The following is a 21,871-nucleotide window of genomic DNA, read 5'->3' on the forward strand; positions in this document are numbered from 1 at the left end:
ACAATGTGAATGTATTTAAGTGAAATTGTATAGTGGAAAATGGTTAAAATAAATTTTATGTTTTACGTATTTTTGTTGTTATTGTTCAGTCACTAACTCATGTCCAGTTCTTTGTGACTCCATAGACTGCAGCATGCCAGGCTTCCCTGTCCTTCATTATCTCCCAGAGTTTGCTCAAATTCATGTTCACTGAGTTGGTGATGCTATCCAACTGTCTCATCTTTTGTTGTCCCCTTCTCCTCCTGCCTTCAATCTTTCCCAGCATCAGGGTCTTTTCCAGTGAGTTGGCTCTTTGCATCTGGTGGCCAAAATGTTAGAGCTTCAGCTTCAGCATTAGTCCTTCCAATGAACCCTCAGGATTGATTTCCTTTAGGATTGCCTGGTTTGATCTCCTTGCAGTCTAAGGGACTCTCAAAAGTTGTCTGTAGAATCGTAATTTGAACCATCAATTCTTTAGTATATATTTTACCACAATAAAAATAATTTTTTAAAAAGAGTATCTATATATATGTATATATAATATATTCAGACACATTTTATTACATCCCCCGATGGTTTTCACAGCCCAGAGAGTCTCCTTCTGCTTCCAGGCAGCCATATACATCAGGACATTACATGAATCTTGTCTGTTAGGTGGCTTGAGGCCACATATGTATCTAAGCCCATTCTGAATCCTCCCTCCACTCCACCTTGCTTTTCTTCTCCCTGTTCCCTTTTTATCCTCTCTCAGCCTTCCTTGTAGCTCTGTACCTTCTCATTACACCTGATTCCCAGGCCCAGATCGAAACCAGTTTAGAGAAACTGGTTTGCTGAGGCACGAGGGCCCAGATAAGAAATTTTTTCTATGTTGCTTGCAGTTCACCCTCTGTCCACATTCTTCAGAGAACCCAATAGTAAATTAAGCCAAATTCAATTGCCAGTCTATAACCTAAACTCTTCCGAAATTCACATCTCCAAATTATTCCTGCTTTTATTCGATGACTCCTTCAAAAAGACCTGTGATAATTGAGGCTTCCCCTACTTGACCGTCCTTCCGGGTGGCACTAGTGGTAAAGTATCCGCCTCCCGGTGCAGGAAACTTAAGAGATGTGAGTTCAATCCCTGGGTTCCCCTGGAGGAGGGCATGGCAACCCACTCCAGTATTCTTGCCTGGAGAATCCCATGGACAGAGGAGCCTAGCGGGCTACAGTCCATGGGGTCACAAAGAGTTGGACGTGACTGAAGGGACTTCGCAGCACAACCTACTTGACCACTGTGGGGTTAGAGCACCTCTGCTGGAGTTTCCCCAGCGATCTTGGGGGAGAATTCTGACTCTCTCCATGTGCCCCTCTCTTCCAGTGCACTGTGTCCTGTGGAGGTGGCTTTCAGAAGAGGACTGTCCATTGTGTGGCCTCAGAGAACAATAAAACCGAAGGCCAGGACCAATGCCTGTGTGATCACGAACCCAGACCCCCAGAATTCCAGAAGTGCAACCCGCAGGCCTGCCGGAAGAATGCTGGTAGGTGAACGGCTTTGCTCAGCGGGGCATAGAGCTTTTCGTAGAGCTTTTCAGAAGTAAACTCCTGCATGACTTGGTCTGTGGGCCATTTTAGTCCCTGTTACTGAGCCAGCTCCTCTGGGAGCCATTTGTCTGATTTGGTGAAGTTTGACACTAGTTCCTTGAGGGACTATCTCATCCTTTTTCCTATCTCAGAGCACATTCACACTGACTTCCCACACAAATGAGAATCGCTTCTGTTTTTTCAAAGGTTTCTGAGAAATGTTCTATCTAGCCTTTCTCAGGAACCCAGTCAAGTGCTAAATGGCCCTTTCTATTATCCAGCACTGCTGTCTTAGGTTCTGCAGAAACAGACTCCAAGGTGCACACTTGTGTGCCAGGGATTCATTAAGGAAGTGCTCCCATGGAAGATGCTGAGGGAGAGGGAAATAAGACAGAAAAGGGAGAAAGCACAGCCAGCCTGCCATTTCAGACACAGTCCTGACTTCAACCTGGTCCCACGGGCACGCTCCAGGGGAAAGTTAAGTCTCAGAGCTGTCTGCTCTCGAGGCCAATGGGCTGGGAGTTCACACACCCACACTCTCATACCATTGACCAAAAGCTCCCAGGAAAGGTAGACTTGAAGGTATTTAAGGCTCTCTACTGGTAGTAGCCTTTTTTCAAATATTTTTCAGCGTGAGAAGTAGTGAAACCTGTGGTTTATAGATCTGCTCCTTGCCTCCTTCCAAGCACTGAGGGCTGGCATTCAGCAGAGACTGTGGTCAGAGTAAATATAATGGGAAGAGTTTCCCTAAAGATTGTTTATCTACAGATCGTGTATTTATTTAACAAATATTTGTTGGACACTTGCTGTGTGCCAAACATAATATCAAATGAGGAAGATCACCAACCAGTGAGGTTATGATGTTAAGAGAGTACTTGGGAAGGTCATCAAACATAAACTGGGGGTGGAGGTGGAGGGAAGTGAAGGATGAGTAGAAAGGTCAGGCTGCAGTTTCCAAGAGCAGCTTTCAGGGTATGCAGTAAGCAGGAAGAAGATGATATCATGGCATATAAGTCTAAATACAGTACACAGTTCAAGGGGAGTTAGGAAGCAGTAGGACTAGCGAGGTAAGCTGGAGCTAGAGGATAAAGAGCCTCGTGAAGCATGCTGATGAGCTGATTTATGCCTAGGGCAGATGGGAGCCCTTGAAGTATTCCAAACAGGGGAGTCAAGGTAAGAGAGTCATGCATGCTGCACTGTGGAAGGTGGAGAAGGGGACCAGGTCAGGGACGCAACTGTACCTTAATCAGGAGATGTGTGTGGCGTGAACTAAGGCAGCAGAAGCGCAGACAGACAGAAGTGGATTCAAGGGCTGCTTAAAAGAGAGACCTGACAGGACTTTGTGCTGGAAAAGAGGAGGGAGAACAAAGCCCAGATGTCTGACTTGGGTAGCTGAGTAGATGAGGCTACCATTCCCTGAAAGAGGAGGCCCAGGGTGGATTTGGGAACCAGGAAAGGTATTGTGTTCTGTGTGGGATATGTTTTCAGAGCAGTCTATGAATCCTTAGGTAGGAGTGGCCTGTGATTGGTTTCTACACAGGTGCAGAAGTCAAGAGAGAGGTATGGGTTGGAAATCCTGAACAAAGTGCACTGAGAAAATGCTTCAGATCTAATGACCACATGCAGCTTCTCTCTGACCAGCGTGCATTTGACAGTGGCTGTCATTGGCCTTACTCAAAACTCCAAACAGAGCTACTGAGGGCTTGTTTTCAGAGGTTTTATTAAGTTTTAGCCTTCCAGACTCTCACCTACTCAAAGTGTGGCCCCTGGACTAGCTGCATTGGCATTACCTGGGAGCTTGTCAGAAATGTGGGATCTCTGGCCTCACCCCAGACCTACAGAATCAGAATCTGCATTTCAACAAGAATCCCAGGTGATTTGGATGTGCCTTAAAGCTTGAGAAGCACCCTGTTCTATTTTTTAATTTTATTCAACTATGGTTGATTTACAAAGTTGTGTTAATTTCTACTGTACAATGAAGTGATTCCATTGTATATATTCTTGTTCATGTTCTTTCCCATTCTGGTTTATCACAGGATATTGAATATAGTTACCTGAGCTATACAGTAGGACCATGTTGTCTATCCATTCTATGTATATAATAGTTTGCACCTGCTAATCCCAGGAGCCCAATCTATCCCTCTCCCACCCCCGTGCTTGGTAACCACAAGCCTGTTCTCTATGCCTTTGAGTCTGTTTCTGTTTCATAGACAGGTTCATCAGGGTCATATTTTAGAATCCACATACAGTATAAGTGACAGCATGTGTTATTTGTCTTTCTCGTTCTGATTTCACTTAGTATGATAATCTATAGGTACCTCATCATAGTTTTGTTTCACATTTCTCTAATAATTAGCAGTGATGAGCCTCTTTTCATAAGAAGCATCCTGTTCTAGACCAAAGGGTCAATTTGGAACTCTTTTCCTTTCATCTCATCACATTCTGTGGTACCACGTTTTTAAAACGCTGAGGGCACAGAATTCTTCTAAGTTATGTTGGTTTTTATATAATTGAGGCAGCAACATAGTCTTGGTTGACCATGCCTAGGGTTTGTTGTTGTTGTTTGTGGCTGCACCATGCAGCGTGCAGAATCTGACCAGGGATTGAACCCATGCTCCCTGCAGTGGAAGCATGGAGTCTTAACCACTGGACAGCCAGGAAAGTCCCTATTGGTTATTTTACATTATACATACATTGCACTGCCCAGCAACACGAGAGTTTAAGACAATTTTCAACAATCAAAATTGGGTTAAATGTGTATCTGGTAAATTTTACATTGAAATCTCACACTGAAGAGATGATGACTAACAGTTGGCTGGCTGCTGCTGCTGCTGCTAAGTCGCTTCAGTCATGTCCGACTGTGCGACCCCATAGACAGCAGCCCACCAGGCTCCCCCATCCCTGGGATTCTCCAGGCAAGAACACTGGAGTGGGTTGCCATTTCCTTCTCCAGTGCATGCAAGTGAAAAGTGAAAGTGAAGTCGCTCAGTTGTGTCCGACTCTTAGCGACCCCATGGACTGCAGCCCACCAGGCTCCTCTGTCCATGGGATTTTCCAGGCAAGAGTACTGGAGTGGGGTGCCATTGCCTTCTCCAGTTGGCTGGCAATGGATGTAAATAACAATGAATTCTACTCACCAACAATTATCAGGACCACAAAAGGTAATTACAAGCTTCTCTTGAAGGCAGAACCATGCTTACTCATATAGAAACAACAGGAAAGAGCAGCTGCATGAGATTCTTGGATTTAAGAAAAGCTACCCTGACACCCATGCCCTCTAAAATGCTTTGAAATGAGTCATCCAATGCCCAGATTCTTCTCAGCTGGCCAGCCACCACAGTAAACGTGCCCCCGAGCCCATCTTGGACTTCCCAGGTGGTGAGTAGTAAAGAATCCACCTGCCAATGCAGGACACACAGGAAACACGGGTTCAATCCCTGGGTCGAGAAGTTCCCTGGGAGACAAAAATGGCAACCCACTCTGGTACTCTTGCCTGGGAAATCCCATGGACAGAGGAACCTGGTGGGCTATAGTGCCTGGGGTTGCAAAGAGTCAGACATGACTGAGCGACTGAGCACACGCCCATCTTGTAAAATCAGGTATGAATTCATGTAAGGTTTGCCTTTTACTTCCTTTACGTGCTGTCTAAATTGCTAGTGACTTAAAATTTAAATTAGAATTACCACTTTCATAGTGGAGACTATAGAATCCAAGTATCTGGGTTTAGAAAAAAAATTTTTTAATTCTTCAGAAATATTTACTGAGTATCATCCATATGCTAGACATTACATTCATAATGATTAAAAATCAAAAGCTAACCCTTTATGCACACCATTCTTGAGTTGTTGCTTTTTAATTTGGGGAATGAGGGGTACAGAAGTAAATACAAATAATGAAAGAAATAAGGAATGACAGTACTTAAAGTTGATACAAATAAACATTTGAGTCAGTAGCCTTCTAAAATTTTTTGTCCCAGTTTTATTTGAGATATAATTGACATATAGCACTATATAAGTTTAAGGTGTACAGCATAATTATTTAATTACATATAATTATTTAATTACAACAGGGAGTGATAATCATGAAAAGTTTGCAAATGGACATCATCTCATAGATACAAAATTAAATAGAAGAAATTGTTTTGTTATGAGAATGCTTAGGATTCTTCTTAACCACTTTCATATATAATGTACAGCATCACTAACTATATTTGTCATGCTATGTTACATCCTTAGTACTTATAACCAGAAGTTTCTACCTTTTGATTGCCTTCATCCAATCCCCGCCCCCCCGCACCACCCACCTCTGTTGTTGTTGTTCACTTGCTAAGTTGTGTCCGTCTGTTTGTGACCCCATGAACTGCAGGCTTCCTTGTCCTTCACTATCTCTCAGAGTTTGCTCAAACTCATGTGTATTGAGATGGTGACACTATCCAACCATCTCATCCTCTGTCTTAGATCTGGTGAAAAGACCCCAACCCTAGTAACCACAAATCTGGCCTATTTCTCTATGAGTTCGTTTTTGAAGCATAACAAACAACACCGTTAGTGCCTGGTATACAACATAGTGATTTGATATTTCTATACAGTTCAAACTGATCATAATGATAAGTCTAGTTATGGTATGTAACCATACAAATATATGAGTTATTGACTGTATTCCCCACACTGTACATTCCATACCCATGACTCATTAATTTTGTAACTGGAAGTTTGTACCTCTTAATCTCCTCCACCTATTTCCTTTCCTCCCCTTACCCTACACTCTCCTGGCAACCACCTGTTTGTTCTCTGTATCTATTAGTCTGTTTTTGTTTTTTATTTTTGGAGATTCCACATATAAGATCTCTGTCTGATTTCATTTAGTGTTAATACCCTCTAGGTCCATCCATATTGTGGCAAATGGCGGGATCTCATTTCTTTTTCGTGGTTGAGTATTATTTCATTGTACATATCTGAATGATATATACATCTTATCTATTTTTCTATTGATGGGCATTTATGTCATTTCCATATGTTGGCTATTGTTGCTGCAATGAACATAAGGGTACATATGTGTTTTCTAATTAGTGTTCTTGTTTTCTTTGGGTAAATACATAGGAATGGAATGTTTGGATTTTATGTTAGTTCTGTTTTTAATTTTTTGAGGAATCTCCATATTGTTTTCCATAGTAGCTGTACCAACTTGCATTCCCACCAACAGGGCACAAGGGCTCCCTTTTCTCCACATTCTGGCCAACATTTGTGATCTTCTTGATGCAAGACATTCTGACTGGTGTGAAGTGATATCTCATTGTGGTTTTGAGTTGCATTTCCTTGATGATTAGTAATGCTGAGCATCCTTTCACATGCCTGTTGCCCAGCTGTATGTCTTTGGAAAAATTTCTGTTCAGATCCTCTGCCCATTTTTTAATCAGGTTGTATGCTTTTTGATGTTGCTGTATGAGATCTTTGTATATTTTGGATAGTAACCCCTTATCAAATACACTGTTTGCAGATATCTTCTCCTATTCAGTTCAGTTCAGTTGCTCAGTCGTGTCTGACTCTTTGCGATCCCATGGACTTCAGTACACCAAGCTTCCCTGTCCATCACCAACTCCCATAGCTTGCTCAAACTCATGTTCATTGAGTCGGTGATGCCATTCAACCATCTCATCCTCTGTCATCCCCTTCTCCTCTTGCCTTTAGTCTTTCCCAGCATCAGGATCTTGGATATTCAGTAGGCAGCCTTTATGTTTTGTTGATATTTTCCTTCACTATGCAAAATATTTTTATTTTGATATATCCCCATTTATTTTTTGCTTTTGTTTCCCTTGCCTAAATAGATCCCCCCCAAAAAAATTACTAAGACTGACATCAAAGCATGTACTGCTGTTTTCTTCAAGAAAATTTGTGGGTTTTTTCTTACACTTAAGCCTTTAATACACTTTGAATTTATTTTTGTGCATGGTGTGAGAGAAGAGTCCAGTTTGATTCTTTTGCATGTAGCTGTTCATTCTCCCAGCACCATTTGTTGAAGAGGCTGTCAGTCCCCCATTGTATAGTCTTCACTGTTTTGTTATGGGTTATTTGCCCATGTGACGGTGGGTCCATCTCTGGGCTCTCTATTCCGTTCCATCGAGCAGTGTCTGTTTTTGTGTCAGTACCATACTGTTTTGATTACTATAGCTTTGTCATATAGTTGGAAATCAGACATGTAATACCTCAAGTTTTGTTCTTCTTTCTGAAGATTGTTTTGGCTATTGGGGAATCTTTTGTGTTTCCATACAAATTTAAGAATTAATCTCATTAAAACTGATTCAAATGTATTCTTTTTAATGGCTGAGTAATACTCCATTGTGTATACATACCACAGCTTTCTTATCCATTCATCTGCTGATGGACATCTAGGTTGCTTCCACATCCTGGCTATTATAAACAGTGCTGTGATGAACATTGGGGTACACGTGTCTCTTTCAATTCTGGTTTCCTCAGTGTGTATGTGCAGATTCATATTGATATATGGCAAAACCAATACAATATTGTAAAGTTAAAAAATAAAATAAAATAAGAATTAATCTCTTCTCAGTTCAGTTCAGTTCAGTCACTCAGTCGTGTCCGAATCTTTGCAACCCCATGACTCGCAGCACGCCAGGCCTCCCTGTCCATCACCAACACCCGGAGTTCATTCAGACTCATATCTTTCGAGTCAGTGATGCCATCCAGCCATCTCATCCTCTGTCATCCTCTTCTCCTCCTACCCCCAATCCCTACCAGCATCAGAGTCTTTTCCAATGAGTCAACTCTTCGCATGAGGTGCCCAAAGTACTGGAGTTTCAGCTTTAGCATCATTCCTTCCAGAGAAATCCCAGGGCTGATCTCCTTCAGAATGGACTGGTTGGATCTCCTTGCAGTCCAAGGGACTCTCAAGAGTCTTCTCCAACACCACAGTTCAAAAGCATCCATTCTTCGGCGCTCAGCCTTCTTCACAGTCCAACTCTCACATCCATATGTGACCACAGGAAAAACCATAGCCTTGACTAGACGAACCTTTGTTGGCAAAGTAATGTCTCTGCTTTTGAATATGCTATCTAGGTTGGTCGTAACTTTCCTTCCAAGAAGTAAGCATCTTTTAATTTCATGGCTGCAGTCACCGTCTGCAGTGATTTTGGAGCCCAGAAGAATAAAGTCTGACACTGTTTCCACTGTTTCCCCATCTATTTCCCATGAAGTGGTGGGACCGGATGCCATGATCTTCGTTTTCTGAATGTTGAGCTTCAAGCCAACTTTTTCACTCTCCTCTTTCACTTTCATCAAGAGGCTTTTGAGTTCCTCTTCACTTTCTGCCATAAGGGTGGTGTCATCTGCATATCTGAGGTTGTTGATATTTCTCCCGGCAATCTTGATTCCAGCTTGTGTTTCATCCAGCCCAGTGTTTCTCATGATGTACTCTGCATATAAGTTAAATAAACAGGGTGACAATCTACAGCCTTGATGTACTCCTTTTCCTATTTGGAACCAGTTTGTTGTTCCATGTCCAGTTCTAACTGTTGCTTCCTGACCTGCATACAAATTTCTCAAGAGGCAGATCAGGTGGTCTGGTATTCCCATCTCTTTCAGAATTTTCCACAGTTTATTGTGATCCACACAGTCAAAGGCTTTGGCATAGTCAATAAAGCAGAAAGAGATGTTTTTCTGGAACTCTCTTGCTTTTTCCATGATCCAGCAGATGTTGGCAATTTGATCTCTGGTTCCTCTGCCTTTTCTAAAACCAGCTTGAACATCAGGAAGTTCACGGTTCACATATTGCTGAAGCCTGGTTTGGAGACTTTTGAGCATTACTTTACTACCGTGTGAGATGAGTGCAATTGTGCGGTAGTTTGAGCATTCTTTGGCATTGCCTTTCTTTGGGATTGGAATGAAAACTGACCTTTTCCAGTCCTGTGGCCACTGCTGACTTTTCCAAATTTGCTGGCATATTGAGTGTAGCACTTTCACAGCATCATCTTTCAGGATTTGAAATAGCTCCACTGGAATTCCATCACCTCCACTAGCTTTGTTCGTAGTGATGCTTTCTAAGGCCCACTTGACTTCACATTCCAGGATGTCTGGCTCTAGGTCAGTGATCACACCATCGTGATTATCTGGGTCATGAAGATCTTTTTTGTACAGTTCTTCTGTGTATTCTTGCCACCTCTTCTTAATATCTTCTGCTTCTGTTAGGTCCATACCATTTCTGTCCTTTATCGAGCCCATCTTTGCATGAAATGTTCCCTTGGTATCTCTAATTTTCTTGAAGAGATCTCTAGTCTTTCCCATTCTGTTGTTTTCCTCTATTTCTTTGCATTGATTGCTGAAGAAGGCTTTCTTATCTCTTCTTGCTATTCTTTGGAACTCTGCATTCAGATGCTTCTGTCTTTCCTTTTTTCCTTTGCTTTTCGCTTCTCTTCTTTTCACAGCTATTTGTAAGCCCTCCCCAGACAGCTGTTTTGCTTTTTTGCATTTCTTTTCCATGGGGATGGTCTTGACCCCTGTCTCCTGTAAAATGTCACGAACCTCATTCCATAGTTCATCAGGTACTCTATCTAATCTCTTCTAGTTCTGTAAAAAATGCATTTGGTAATTTGATAGGGAGTGTATTAAATCTGTAGATTTCCTTGGGTAGTATAGTCATTTTAACAGAATTAATTCTTCCAATTCATCAGCACAGGATATTTTTCCAGTTGTTTGTGTCATCTTCAATTTCTTTCATCAGTGTCTGATAGTTTTCCAAGTAGTTTTTAACTCCTTTAATTTATTCCTTGGTATTTCATTCTTTTTGATATTGTAAATAGAATTGTTTCTTCTATTTCTCTTTCTGATAGTTCATTGTTAGTGTGTAGAAATGCATCTGATTTCTGTATATTAACTTTGTATCCTGCAACTTTATTGAATTCAGTGATGAGCTCTAGTAGTTTTTGTTGGCATCTTTTTAGGATTTCCTATGTATAGGATGCATTTAACACATTATTGACCAGAGACATATTAATACATCTGTTTTTTACCTGAATGTTACTGACTGGAGACATTTCAGTGTTCACTTACCTACCAATTCACTGGCCATAGGCATTAGTGTCTACTAAAATCCCCTGGTCAATAATGTGTTAGCAACCCTGCATTTTTACTCCTCTCTCATGTTTATTGTTTTTGACATCATATTTTATGTGTTTTTGTGTATTCCTTAACTACTTACTGTGGGTATAGATGAACTTGCGGTTTTTGCCTTTTAATCTTTCTACGCGATGGGTTTTTTGGTGTATTTGACTTTATTGTATATTTGTATTTACCATTTAATTCTTCCTTTTGTAATTTTCATGTTTCTAATTATGGCATTTTATTTTTCACTTGTAGAAGTCCCTTTAGCATTTCTTGTAAAGCTAATTTGTGTGCTTAGTCACTCAGTTGTGTCCTACTCTGGGTAACCCCATGGACTGTAGTCCATCAGGCTCCTCTGTCTATGGGATTCTCCAGGCAAGAATACTGGAGTGGGTTTCCATGCCCTTCTCTAGGGGATCTTCTCAACCCAGGGATTGAACCCAGGTCTCCTGCATCGCAGGTGGATTCTGTACTCTCTGAGTCACCAGATAAGTTTAGTGGTGCTAAATTTTTTTAGCTTTTGTAAAACTTTCGATCTCTCCATCAGGTAGAATATTCTTGGTTACAACCAAGAATTTCCTCTTTCATCACTTTAAATATATCATGCCCTTCTGGCCTGCAGAGTTTCTGATGAAGAGTCAGCTGACAGCCTTATGGGAGTGCTCTTGTACTTGTTGCTTTTCCCTTGCTGGTTTTAATTTTCTCCCTTTAATTTTTGCCATTTTAATTACATTGTGTCTCAATGTGATCATCTTTGAGTTGATCCTGTTTTGGACTATGTGCTTCCTGGACCCAGATGTCTCTTTCCTTTTCCAGGTTAGGGCAGTTTTTAGTTATTACATCATCAAATATGTTCTCTGCCCATTTCCCTAATTTTCCTTCTGGGGTCCCTATAGTGTGAATGTTAGTGCACTTAATATTGTATCACAGAGGTCTCTAAACTGTCCTCATTTTTTTTCTTTTTTGCTTTTCTGTTCAACTTCAGTATTTCCACTGCTGTCTTCCAGCTCGCTGATCTGTTCCTATCATCTCATCCACTGTTAATTCCTTTTAGTACATTTTTTATCTCAGCTATTCTATTCTTCAGCTATTTGAGTCTTTCTTTGTTAATCCTCTCACTGTATTCACCGATTCTTCTCTCAAGTTCTTTGAGCATCTTTATAATCATTACCTTGAACTCGTTTTTGGATAGGTTGCCTGTCTTCAGTGCAGTTAGTTCTGGGATTTTATCTTATTCCTTCATTTGGCATATATTCCTTTATTGTCTCGTTTTGCCTAATTTGCTCTTTTTATTTCTGTGTATTTGATAGGTTTTGTTTTCTGACCTGGAGAAGCAGCCTTTTGTAGGAGAAATCCTGTGTGTTCCAGCAGCATAGTCTGTTCTCATCACAAAAGCTTTATGCTCTAAAGGTGTCCCCACCTGGGCTGCATGGGTCCTTCTGTTGTGATGGGCTGACCACTGTGGGTGGTCTGGTAGGTGTGGCTGGCTTCCTGTAGGTTTCTGCCAGGCTCTGCCTTGGTGGGGCCAGGACATGAGATGGCTGACTACAACCCTACCTGTAGGCAGAGCTGGTTCTTGACATGACTGGCTATGAGGTCCATGGTGTCCCAAAGCTGCTGTTGGCCTGCTGATGTGTGACCCAGGGTGACTTGGAGCTGATGTCAGCCTACAGATAGGTAGAGCCAGGTTCGGGGGTCCTAGAGCTGGTATTGACCCACTGGTAGGTAGGGCCATATCCTGGGGCTGCTGGATGAAGGGTCCAAGGTGTCTCAGAGCAGATGTTGGCCTGCCAAATGGACAAAGGCCAGGGGTTACTGACATGGCAAGCTTCAGGGTGAAACCTGGTCCTGGGACTTCTGGGTCCTAGAGTTCATGTGTCAACCTGCTGGTGGGTGGGGACTGGGTCCTGGGGGTCCTGGAGCTAGTCCTAGCACACTGGTGTGAAGGGCTGGGCCCTAGGCCCTCCAGTGGGCAGGGCCAAGTCAAGGCAGCTCAGGGGGTCTTAAAGCAGCAGGGCTGCTGATGACTGGGGCTGTGTCTGCACCTGGTGGTTGCCTGACCTGGGGCATCCTGGTATAGACAGACTGCCTTCAGATTACTGCCTCTGCCTTGGGTCCTGGAGAGTGTGAAATTTTGTGTGTGCCCTTTAAATCAAAGTGTTAGTTGCTCAGTCATGTCCGACTCTTTGTGACCCCATTGCCTGTAGCCCACAGGCTCCTCTGTCCATGGGATTCTCCAGGCAAGAATTCTGGAGTAGTAACAATTCCCTTCTCTGGGGGATCTCCGTGACCCAGGGATTGAACCTGGGTCTTTTGCATCACAAGCAAATACTTTACCATCTGAGCCAGCAAGGAAGCCCTTTAAGAATGGGGTCTTTATTTCCAGCAGCCCTTTGGCTCTTCTAAATTTGAATGGTATCAGCCTTATGGCAGATGTTCTGGGAACTCATATTATTCATGCAGGACTACTAGTCTAGGAAGCCTGATGTGGGTATGGGTCTTAACTATACTACATCTCCATCCTGCCTGCCTGTTTCCTTACGGTTTCTTCTTTATATCTTTAGTTGTAGAAGATCGTTTCTGCTAGTCTTTCTCATCAGTAGTTACTCTGTACATAGTTGTAATTTTAGTATGCCTGTGGGAAGAGGTGGGCTCAGGGTCTTACTGCTCCCTCTTGGCCACTCCTCAGCAGACTTCCTACTGAAAGATATTCTTCCAGATTAACAGAATTTCAATTCATTCATTTGTTCAGCAAATATTGCTGATCACAAGATACGTTTCAGGCAAAATGTAAAAAGTGAGGATACAGACATGAGTATGCCACAGTCCCTGGCCTCAAGGAACCCAAAGTCTTACAGAATCTGTATTTGCCAACAACATGGAAATTATTTTTTACCTTTTGTGGGCAAAATGTTATCCCTTCAACTTAGACATAGCTGACAGCAAGGGAACAAGCTTGTAGCTATCCCTGTAAGTTCCAAGTGTGATTTCTATTGAGCAGACATAGGCAAACTGGGATGTCCTCTCTAAGTTGCCACTAATTATAAGCATTGTGTGTGCTTCGGCTGGGATCCAGTTGGCTGATGAACACAGCCAGCCTTCATTGTTTCACAATAATAAGGAGAACTGGTGCAATTAAGCCCTGCCATGTTGTTGGGCTCACAGTCATTGTCTAAATGAGCTGCTAAACATAGGCCTGGAACACAGGCTCCCAATATAGGTCACTGCCCTCCTCCACTCTTCTTTCCAGTTTCAAACAGGAAGACTCAGGACCTACATGTTCCCAGGGCTCTGAGAACCACTGAAAGGAGGGCTTGTGATCCAATGGTTCCCAAGATCAGGCAAGGACACCAGGCTTGGTTGGGTCCCTTTTATTCCTAGAGGTGTGGACCTGACAAGTGGGAGCCCTGGGTTAAACAAATGAAGATGTTCTGGTCAGGGAAGAACCTGTCCATGTGGGCCCCTCCTCCCCCATCACCAGCACAAAAGATCCATTCTCTTAGAGGCAAAGCTCTAGAGGCACTAAGGCAACATTCGGATTCCAGCATCACTGTCTACTTTCCAGCTGTGTGATGTTGGGCCAGTTAGTAAGCCTTTCTGGAACCTCAGTTTTAAAAGGAGAAAAATAGACATCAGTTCAGTTCAGTCACTCAGTCGTGTCTGACTCTTTGTGACCCCATGAATCGCAGCACGCCAGGCCTCCCTGTCCATCACTAACTCCTGGAGTTTACCCAAACTCATGTCCACTGAGTTGGATCCATCCAGCCATCTCATCCTCTGTCGTCCCCTTCTCCTCCTGCCCCCAATCCCTCCCAGCATCAGGGTCTTTTCCAATGAGTCAACTCTTCGCATGAGGTGGCCAAAGTATTGGAGTTTCAGCCTCAGCATCAGTCCTTCCAATGAACACCCAGGACTGGTCTCCTTTAGGATGGACTGGTTGGATCTCGTTGCAGTCCAAGGGACTCTCAAGAGTCTTCTCCAACACCACAGTTCAAAAGCATCAATTCTTCTGTGCTCAGCTTTCTTTATGGTCCAACTCTCACATCCATACATGACCGCTGGAAAAACCATAGCCTTGACTAGACCTTAGGAGAGACTTAGAAATCAGAGCAACCCTATGATGCCTAGGCATCTATGCTGGGCCCTGTTCCAAAGCCAAAAGCCTAGGAAGGAAGTCCTGCCTCATTCTAAAGAGCAACCCACTCCAGTATTCTTGCCTGGAGAATCCCATGGAAAGCAGAGCCTGGAGGGCTACAGTCCATAGTGTCACAAAGTCAGACATGGCTGAAGCAAGCACACACACATGCATGCATCTTGAGAACATGAATTTAATGTGTTGTATTAGAGTTGACTCATTGGAAAAGACTCTGATGGAGGGATTGGGGGCAGGAGGAGAAGGGGACGACAGAGGATGAGATGGCTGGATGGCATCACTGACTCGATGGACTTGAGTTTGAGTAAACTCCGGGAGTTGGTGATGGACAGGGAGGCCTAGCGTGCTGCGATTCATGGGGTCACAAAGAGTCAGACACGACTGAGCAACTGAACTGAACTGATTCATTCAGCTGTATAAGCGAGTAAGGTTTGTTTTTTTTTTTTCCATCATTGCAGTCTTTTTAGTGGATTGCCTGTGATGTGCATTGCATTCTGATAGGCCCCATGGAGAACACCTGCTGCTCCTGCAGGAACGTGGGAGATGAAGAGCTCAGATTCCTATTCCACAGTAGGAACACTTGGCAGAAATACGTACTCTTTCTGAAATATCAGATCACATACAGAAGTTTCCTGTGGGATTAGGGGATACTGATTTTTATAATAGTTTTAAGATGAGGCCTGAAGAAGAAAAGCAGCAGCAATGAAAAGGTCATGGGTTCTGTTACCTACTCTCAAGCGCAGCTAACACTTGCAAACCAAATGGAATTAGACAGTTAATAGAAGATATCTCTTCATGAAGAAGAAGAAGAAAAAAAAAGGCACTGTCAAGGAATGATGAGTTCTGAGCAGGTGAAAAGCATTTTTTGCCTTTGTGACCTGAAGGTGAAAAATGCAGAGAGAGGCAAAATGCTGTCACAGATTTAGGTAAAGAGGAATATTACCTCAATTTCTGCTTTTACTGACAATTCTATTTACAAAGAACAGCAGCCTGTTTGGGGTAAAAAGCTTTACTGTAGGACTATTCAAATGTGTAATGGAGAAAGAAAATCAGGCAGAGCTCTGAAAGGCACTGAAGCAAAGTTTAAACCAATTTCATTTTATAAAAGATAAATCTGTTATTGGGCCCTTATTGAACTTCTTCCAGACAAGGGCCACTGCAGTCTGAGTATCTACCACCCACAGAATATGCGAGGATGGTCCCTGAGAAATCTAGTCCAATCATGTATGAGGAAAGGATGGTCAAGATATTAGGCTGGTACAAATGTAATTGTGGTTTTGGACTGTGAATTTTAAGTTATTATAACTAGGCTCAAACATGTTGTTATTAGTTAAAATAGGAACCATTATAAATCAACACATTACTGCACAGGAGTGACCGTCAGTAGATGTCAACTATTATGAATCGCTATGGAGCCTTTCTCAGTAGACATATAAAACCTTCCATTAATAGAAGTTGTGCTCTTTCACTTAACAAAAAGATCATCTTTTGTTTTTTTCTCATCATTTGTCTCCTCCCACAGATCTCCTTTGCATCAAGGACAACTTATCAGCCAGTTTCTGCCAGACGCTTAAAACCATGAAGAAATGTTCTGTGCCCACCGTGAGGGCTCAGTGCTGCCTCTCGTGTTCCCAGACACACGTGGCCCACACCCAAAGGCCAAGAAAGCGACAGCCACTCAAGAACCCCAAAGCACCCTAAGTACAGGAGGAAGCCACCCTCCACCATAGACTGCAGCAGCCTGCTGACAAGGACATGTTCTGGCCCAGGGACCACTTTCTTGCCGTGTTATTCTGCATGTTTCAGGTTCAACTTTGACTCATAACAAAACAAAGCACACTGCGTCCCTTTAGCCACACAATGTCCCTCTCAGGAGTCATGGCACTGTTGTGCTCACTGCTCCCTGATAGGCAGGTGAGGTGTCCAGGAGAACTAGGCTTCTCATGGGATCGTCTCCTGGGAAAGGTATCGAATTGGACAAGTCTATGAAATGATGTCTTTTGTTTCTCCCTTAAAGATAAAAACAGAGAGACCATATTTTTCCCAGACTACCTCAAGAGAGTATCAGGAAATAGAGCCTCACTTATCCAGGGAACAAATATTCTTGTTAATTTACTTTGATGAAATCACTCCCTTTTTTCTTTTTTTTTCCCTAAATCTCCCTACTTGGGGCAGCTGCTGTTTCAAATGTCATGGGAGAGCTTTTGGGAACATTCTTGTAATTCATCCAGGCAGGGGACCGCTTTCTTTACCTAATATTTAACTGAGGCAGGAAGAAAAAGTCTTGGCTACAGACTCAGTCTGTCCCTATTCCCTGTAGACTCTACATCTGAGCTGTTTAGACTCCCGTGCCTTCCTAGGGACACTAGAAGAAGAGGAAATGGGCAGGAACTGTAGCTTTAGTAAACCTAAGGGATTTAGGTTATATAGAAGACATTTCTGACTTTAGATAATTTCTATGAAAACTGTTAAAAAACAAATGATCAGAAATCAGTTTCTTGTATAAGGAAGAGAATGTGGGCTTCTATTCTTCCCACTTCCCTGGCACATACCCATTCCTTTGCAGAAGAGCATGTGAGTCTTCCTGTGTGACTTTCCCTTCCCTGGCACATCCCCTGCCTGGGTCTTCAAGTCAGGGTGAACATCTTTCCACTGCTGGGGCTTTATACATCACAAGTGCTGCAGCCAGGTCTGCGTCTACCACCCGCCCACCCACCCTCAAGTTGGGAAATGGAGCTCTAGATGAAAATATTGCTAAGACCTAGGTAAATTGCATCAAGTATAGACAAACTTTGTATAAACTAATAGTCTCAAGAAAAAAACTTTTCAAAAAGGAGGTAAAGCTGACCTACTCTCTAGCACACCCAGTAGTTACTTTTGAGAATCTGTTTCCTTGAAGGGAACAGGTGAGTCAGGGAGTCCAAAAAAATTAAGAAGGCTGAATCTTTGATGTTCCCATCACCCAGGAGGAGTCAAAGTAGGTTATGGTCTCAAGTTGAAGATGAATTTTGTGGTATATAAGAGGAGGTGTTTATACGAACTGAACCTGGAAAATCAGGGGAGGGTGAGAGGAGCCCCCAGGGAAAGAAGCCTTCAGAACCAGCTCTTGACAGAGGGGAAGGCAGGAGAGTCATCTTCATGTCATGGGCCACATGTCTTCAGACTCACAAGTACCATTAACATTCACCATGGAACACAATGTCCCATCTTTCCCTTGAGTTCTCTCTCTGTTCAGCAGAATGGTGCTATTGAAACATGGTGCTAACATGCAGATGGTGGCAGAACGAATATAAACATGTAGATAGATGTACAAGTGGGCAAATCCATATGCATCCTCTGTTAAATGTGTAATGGTGTTGCTGGCCAACGCCAGTTGTATTGCTTGGATACCAGAAGCTGAAAATTTTTATATTATGTGCTTTTTTTAAAGCCATTACTGTGTATTATTCTGATAAATGCCTGTGGAAAATAAAACACTGGGGTTGGGATGGAATTTGAGATAAGACCAGACACAGTAGAAAAGTAAAAATGTTTACCAAAACCAGGGAATTTATTTCTGTATGATTAGGTTCTTATATTCTGTCTTTAAATCTAAACATTGCTGGCTGATGACAGTCTCTGGTGAAATCAGTTTTAGAGAGAAGACGCGTAAATCATCAGTGACAGGAGTAGAAGAGAACCTGATTTTTTTTCTAATGAGGCAATTTGCAAAAACTGTCCTTGAAGTGTGGTATAGGCTTTCAAGGGGATTAATTTAGTAAGTTGGATGGATTTAACTTAACCTGGTACTCTGCTATCCCAGGGCTTCTCTGGTGGCTCAGATGGTAAAGAGTTATCTGCAATGCAGGAGACATGGGTTCGATCCCTGAGTTGGGAAGATCCCCTGGAGAAGGGAATGGCAACTCACTCCATTATTCTTGCCTGGAGAATTCCATGGACAGAAGAGCCTGGCTGGGGTTGCAAGAAGTCGGACAAGAGTTGGACAAGACTGAATGACAGATGACAGAGAATGAGATGGTTGGATGGCATCACCAAATCAATGGACATGAGTTTAAGCAAACTCTGGGAGATGGTGATGGACAGGAAAGCCTGACATGCTGCAGTCCATGGGGTCACAAAGAGTTGAACAGACTTAACAACTGAACAACAATTGTTATCCCGGGATCATGCATATCATCAGAGCCCTGGATATGACCAGTTTTACAAAACTCAGGAACAAACCCATATTCCCGTGACCTCAGCAAACTAAACTAGGCCAGGTTTCCCAATATGCGAAATGTTATTTATGACCCATGAGGAAAAGATGGTAGGAATGTAGAGAGGGTCTGACCAGGTGCTCTATTCTAGGCCTTTCTCTAGTTTCTCAAAGGCAGAATATTGGCCCCTAATCCTGCATCATGAACATTCACTTCCTGTATTGAGGCTGTGAGGTAAGACAGTTGTGTAGCATCTGTCATTCTGGGTCGCAAGATAGTACTTGCTACTGGGGTCATCTGACTTGGTTGTTGCCTTGACAGTCACTCAACTTTGGGTCATCAGGGTTTTGCATGGTCCCCATGTTAGCAATAAGAGAGGGACCTCAGATTAACAGGAAAATGTGAAAGACAAGAACCTAGATGACATCTCACCATTCTTTTGGTGCTCACGGGGGCCGACGTGAAGTAGCTGTTGCTTTATTTCCTCCATGGCCTCCTTTCCTCCCACCTTGAACAAGCAAGTGAGAAGTGTAGCAAGAGACACTGGATACGCATCTACCATGAACCAGAGAGGCCACCACAGGGCCTGGTACTTCAATACATAAAGGGTCTCAAGCCCAATCTGGTTTATGTCACCTCTCCCAGTGGTAGAGTTAACTCTTCTCTGAAAAGGTATGGGTTCATTTAGTTCTTGAACATCCAAACATAATTCAAACCACCAAGAGGAAACATTTCAAGAGACGAAAGAGTGAATACCTTTGTAAAAATGAAATCAATTTGTGATACAAGCAGTTGCCCCTTTGTAGGAGTGACTCATTTTAATATTGGGACTTCTTAAGCGTGTATCTCTGTCCAATCTCCTGATCCATCTCTACGTGATGGAGCCATCCCAATGTGAAGCTTTCAGATATTGAGTGTTGTTGATAACCTTCATCATGTTTCTGGAACATGATTTGAAGGATTTATATTGTTTCGGGTCATAATTTCCCAATCAATTTGTTAAAATCCCCAAAACACTGAAAGCTATACATTACTTCACCAGAGATTACAAGCCATAGCACTTCTGACTTTAGGATGAAGCCCTAGGACAATGAAATGAGTGCACAGCGATTCACTTTCGAGAGGGAGGCCTCATGACATGAACTGTCTGGTGCTACAACTTAACCAACATATTTGATGCTTTTTTTTTTTTTTTGGTATTGCTTGTTCAAATATTGTTAGTATTATTTTAAGTTATGTCATAAAAAAATATGGTTGGGAAAGCACAATTCTGCCTGTTTCTGCCCTCCAAAGTGGTTACATGTGGTCCGAGGCCTCATCCATTGTCCTCTCTGCATCTCTGCACTACTTTCCCAGGCCCAGACTCCTTAAGGGGTACCTCAGTGGGTACCACAGTATGTAAAATCAGAGTGTTAACCATAGCCTGCCGTTGTGTGGCATCAATAAATGGCCAGACTCACTGATGTTTCCATGTAATTCATTTACCCCTGCTATGAGACTCCCACTAGCCACCAGAACAACTCTGAAATTTAGCAACCTGGAGGAGGATCTGTCAATTCCTCCCTCCCTCGCTCCCTGCAGACTCCCTCCTCCTCCACCCCTAAATCCGTATGTCATGAGATGATTCATGTCCCAGGTGAAGTAGAACTTGGGTCTCTTCTCACAAATGATTGTGCAGTAACCAACACAACCCACCATATGACCATCTGAAGTGATACTTGAAATCTGCCACAATCCCAGATCCAGCGTATTGGGAATTGCAGCTCACTGCATAACCTAGTCCCTCAATCTATCCAAAGTTCAGACATAATGGAGACTTCCCTGGTGGACCAGTGGTTAAGAGTCTGCCTGCCAATGCAGGGGACACAGGTTCTATCTCTGAAAGACCCCACGTGCCTTGGAGCACCTAAGCTTGGGCACCACAACTACTGAGCCCACGTGCACAATTGTACACTGAAACCCAAGCTCTCTAAAGTGCATGCTCTGCAACAAGAGAACCCACCACAGTGGGAAGCCTGTGCACTGTAACTAGAGAGTAGCCCCCACTTGCCACAACTAGAGAAAGTCTACATAGCAATGAAGACCCAGTACAGGCAAAAAATAAATAAAATTTAGAAAAAAACAACAATGAATTGTACACATGCTTTCTCTTAATGCTTGAGAAAGTAATAATAAAGATGAAGAGGAATTTGCTTTAGAAATCCAACATATTTTTTCAAAGGTGGTGCACAGCATGGTAAGTATAACCAGCAAATTGTATCGAGTTGTCCCAAAAGTTCATTTGGGTTGTCCTGTAAGACAGAAAAACCCAAACTTTTGGGCCAACCCAAAAGAATCTGGACATATGGACACGGAATCCACTCACATGAATGAGTGAGATCATTGAGGCAGGAAGAGCGAGGCATCCACAGGTGACCCCTACAATGTTTGTGGGCATGCATAGGGGTGATAGGAAGCTGGTTTGGGTCAAGAAATCAGAGGGCCATGAACACCTACCTGTCTGTACCTTGAAAACTCTGCTATGACCACTAGGTAACCCTTATCCTACAAGGCTCAGCTCAAATGCTTTTCCCCATGAGGCCAGTGCTAACTCTGCCACCAAGACGGAGGCGCTGCTCTGCTGCTGCTGCTTCACTGTATCCATTTCCCCTAAGAGAACAGTCCTTAATTAGAGATGGTTTTGTCCCCAGAAGACATCTGACAATGTCTGAGACCCGTTTGGCTTTCACAAATTTGCTGGAGGCTACAACTAGCATCTGGTGAGTAGAGGCGAAGGATGCTGCTAAACTTTCTATAGGACAGCCCCTCCCACCACAGAGAATTAGGTGACTCAAAATGTCAGTAGTTCTGAAGCTGAAAAACTGCAGG

At 42.9% G+C, this 21,871-nt stretch overlaps 1 protein-coding gene across 2 annotated transcripts in view; it reads left to right on the forward strand.

Moving 5' to 3' along the window:
- Positions 1-20,462, forward strand: part of ADAMTS12 (ADAM metallopeptidase with thrombospondin type 1 motif 12) — a 393,807-nt gene extending 373,345 nt beyond the window's left edge. For both annotated transcript variants that reach the window (XM_070357669.1, XM_070357670.1), the window contains 2 exons: positions 1,338-1,498; positions 16,330-20,462. In XM_070357669.1, coding sequence (XP_070213770.1) covers positions 1,338-1,498; positions 16,330-16,508 — 340 coding nt within the window. In that variant the 3' untranslated portion in view covers positions 16,509-20,462. The remainder of the gene's footprint in view (positions 1-1,337; positions 1,499-16,329) is intronic.
- Positions 20,463-21,871: the final 1,409 nt, after the last annotated feature.

This window comes from Bos mutus, chromosome 20 (genome assembly GCF_027580195.1).
Source record: "Bos mutus isolate GX-2022 chromosome 20, NWIPB_WYAK_1.1, whole genome shotgun sequence".
Classification (NCBI taxonomy): domain Eukaryota; kingdom Metazoa; phylum Chordata; class Mammalia; order Artiodactyla; family Bovidae; genus Bos; species Bos mutus.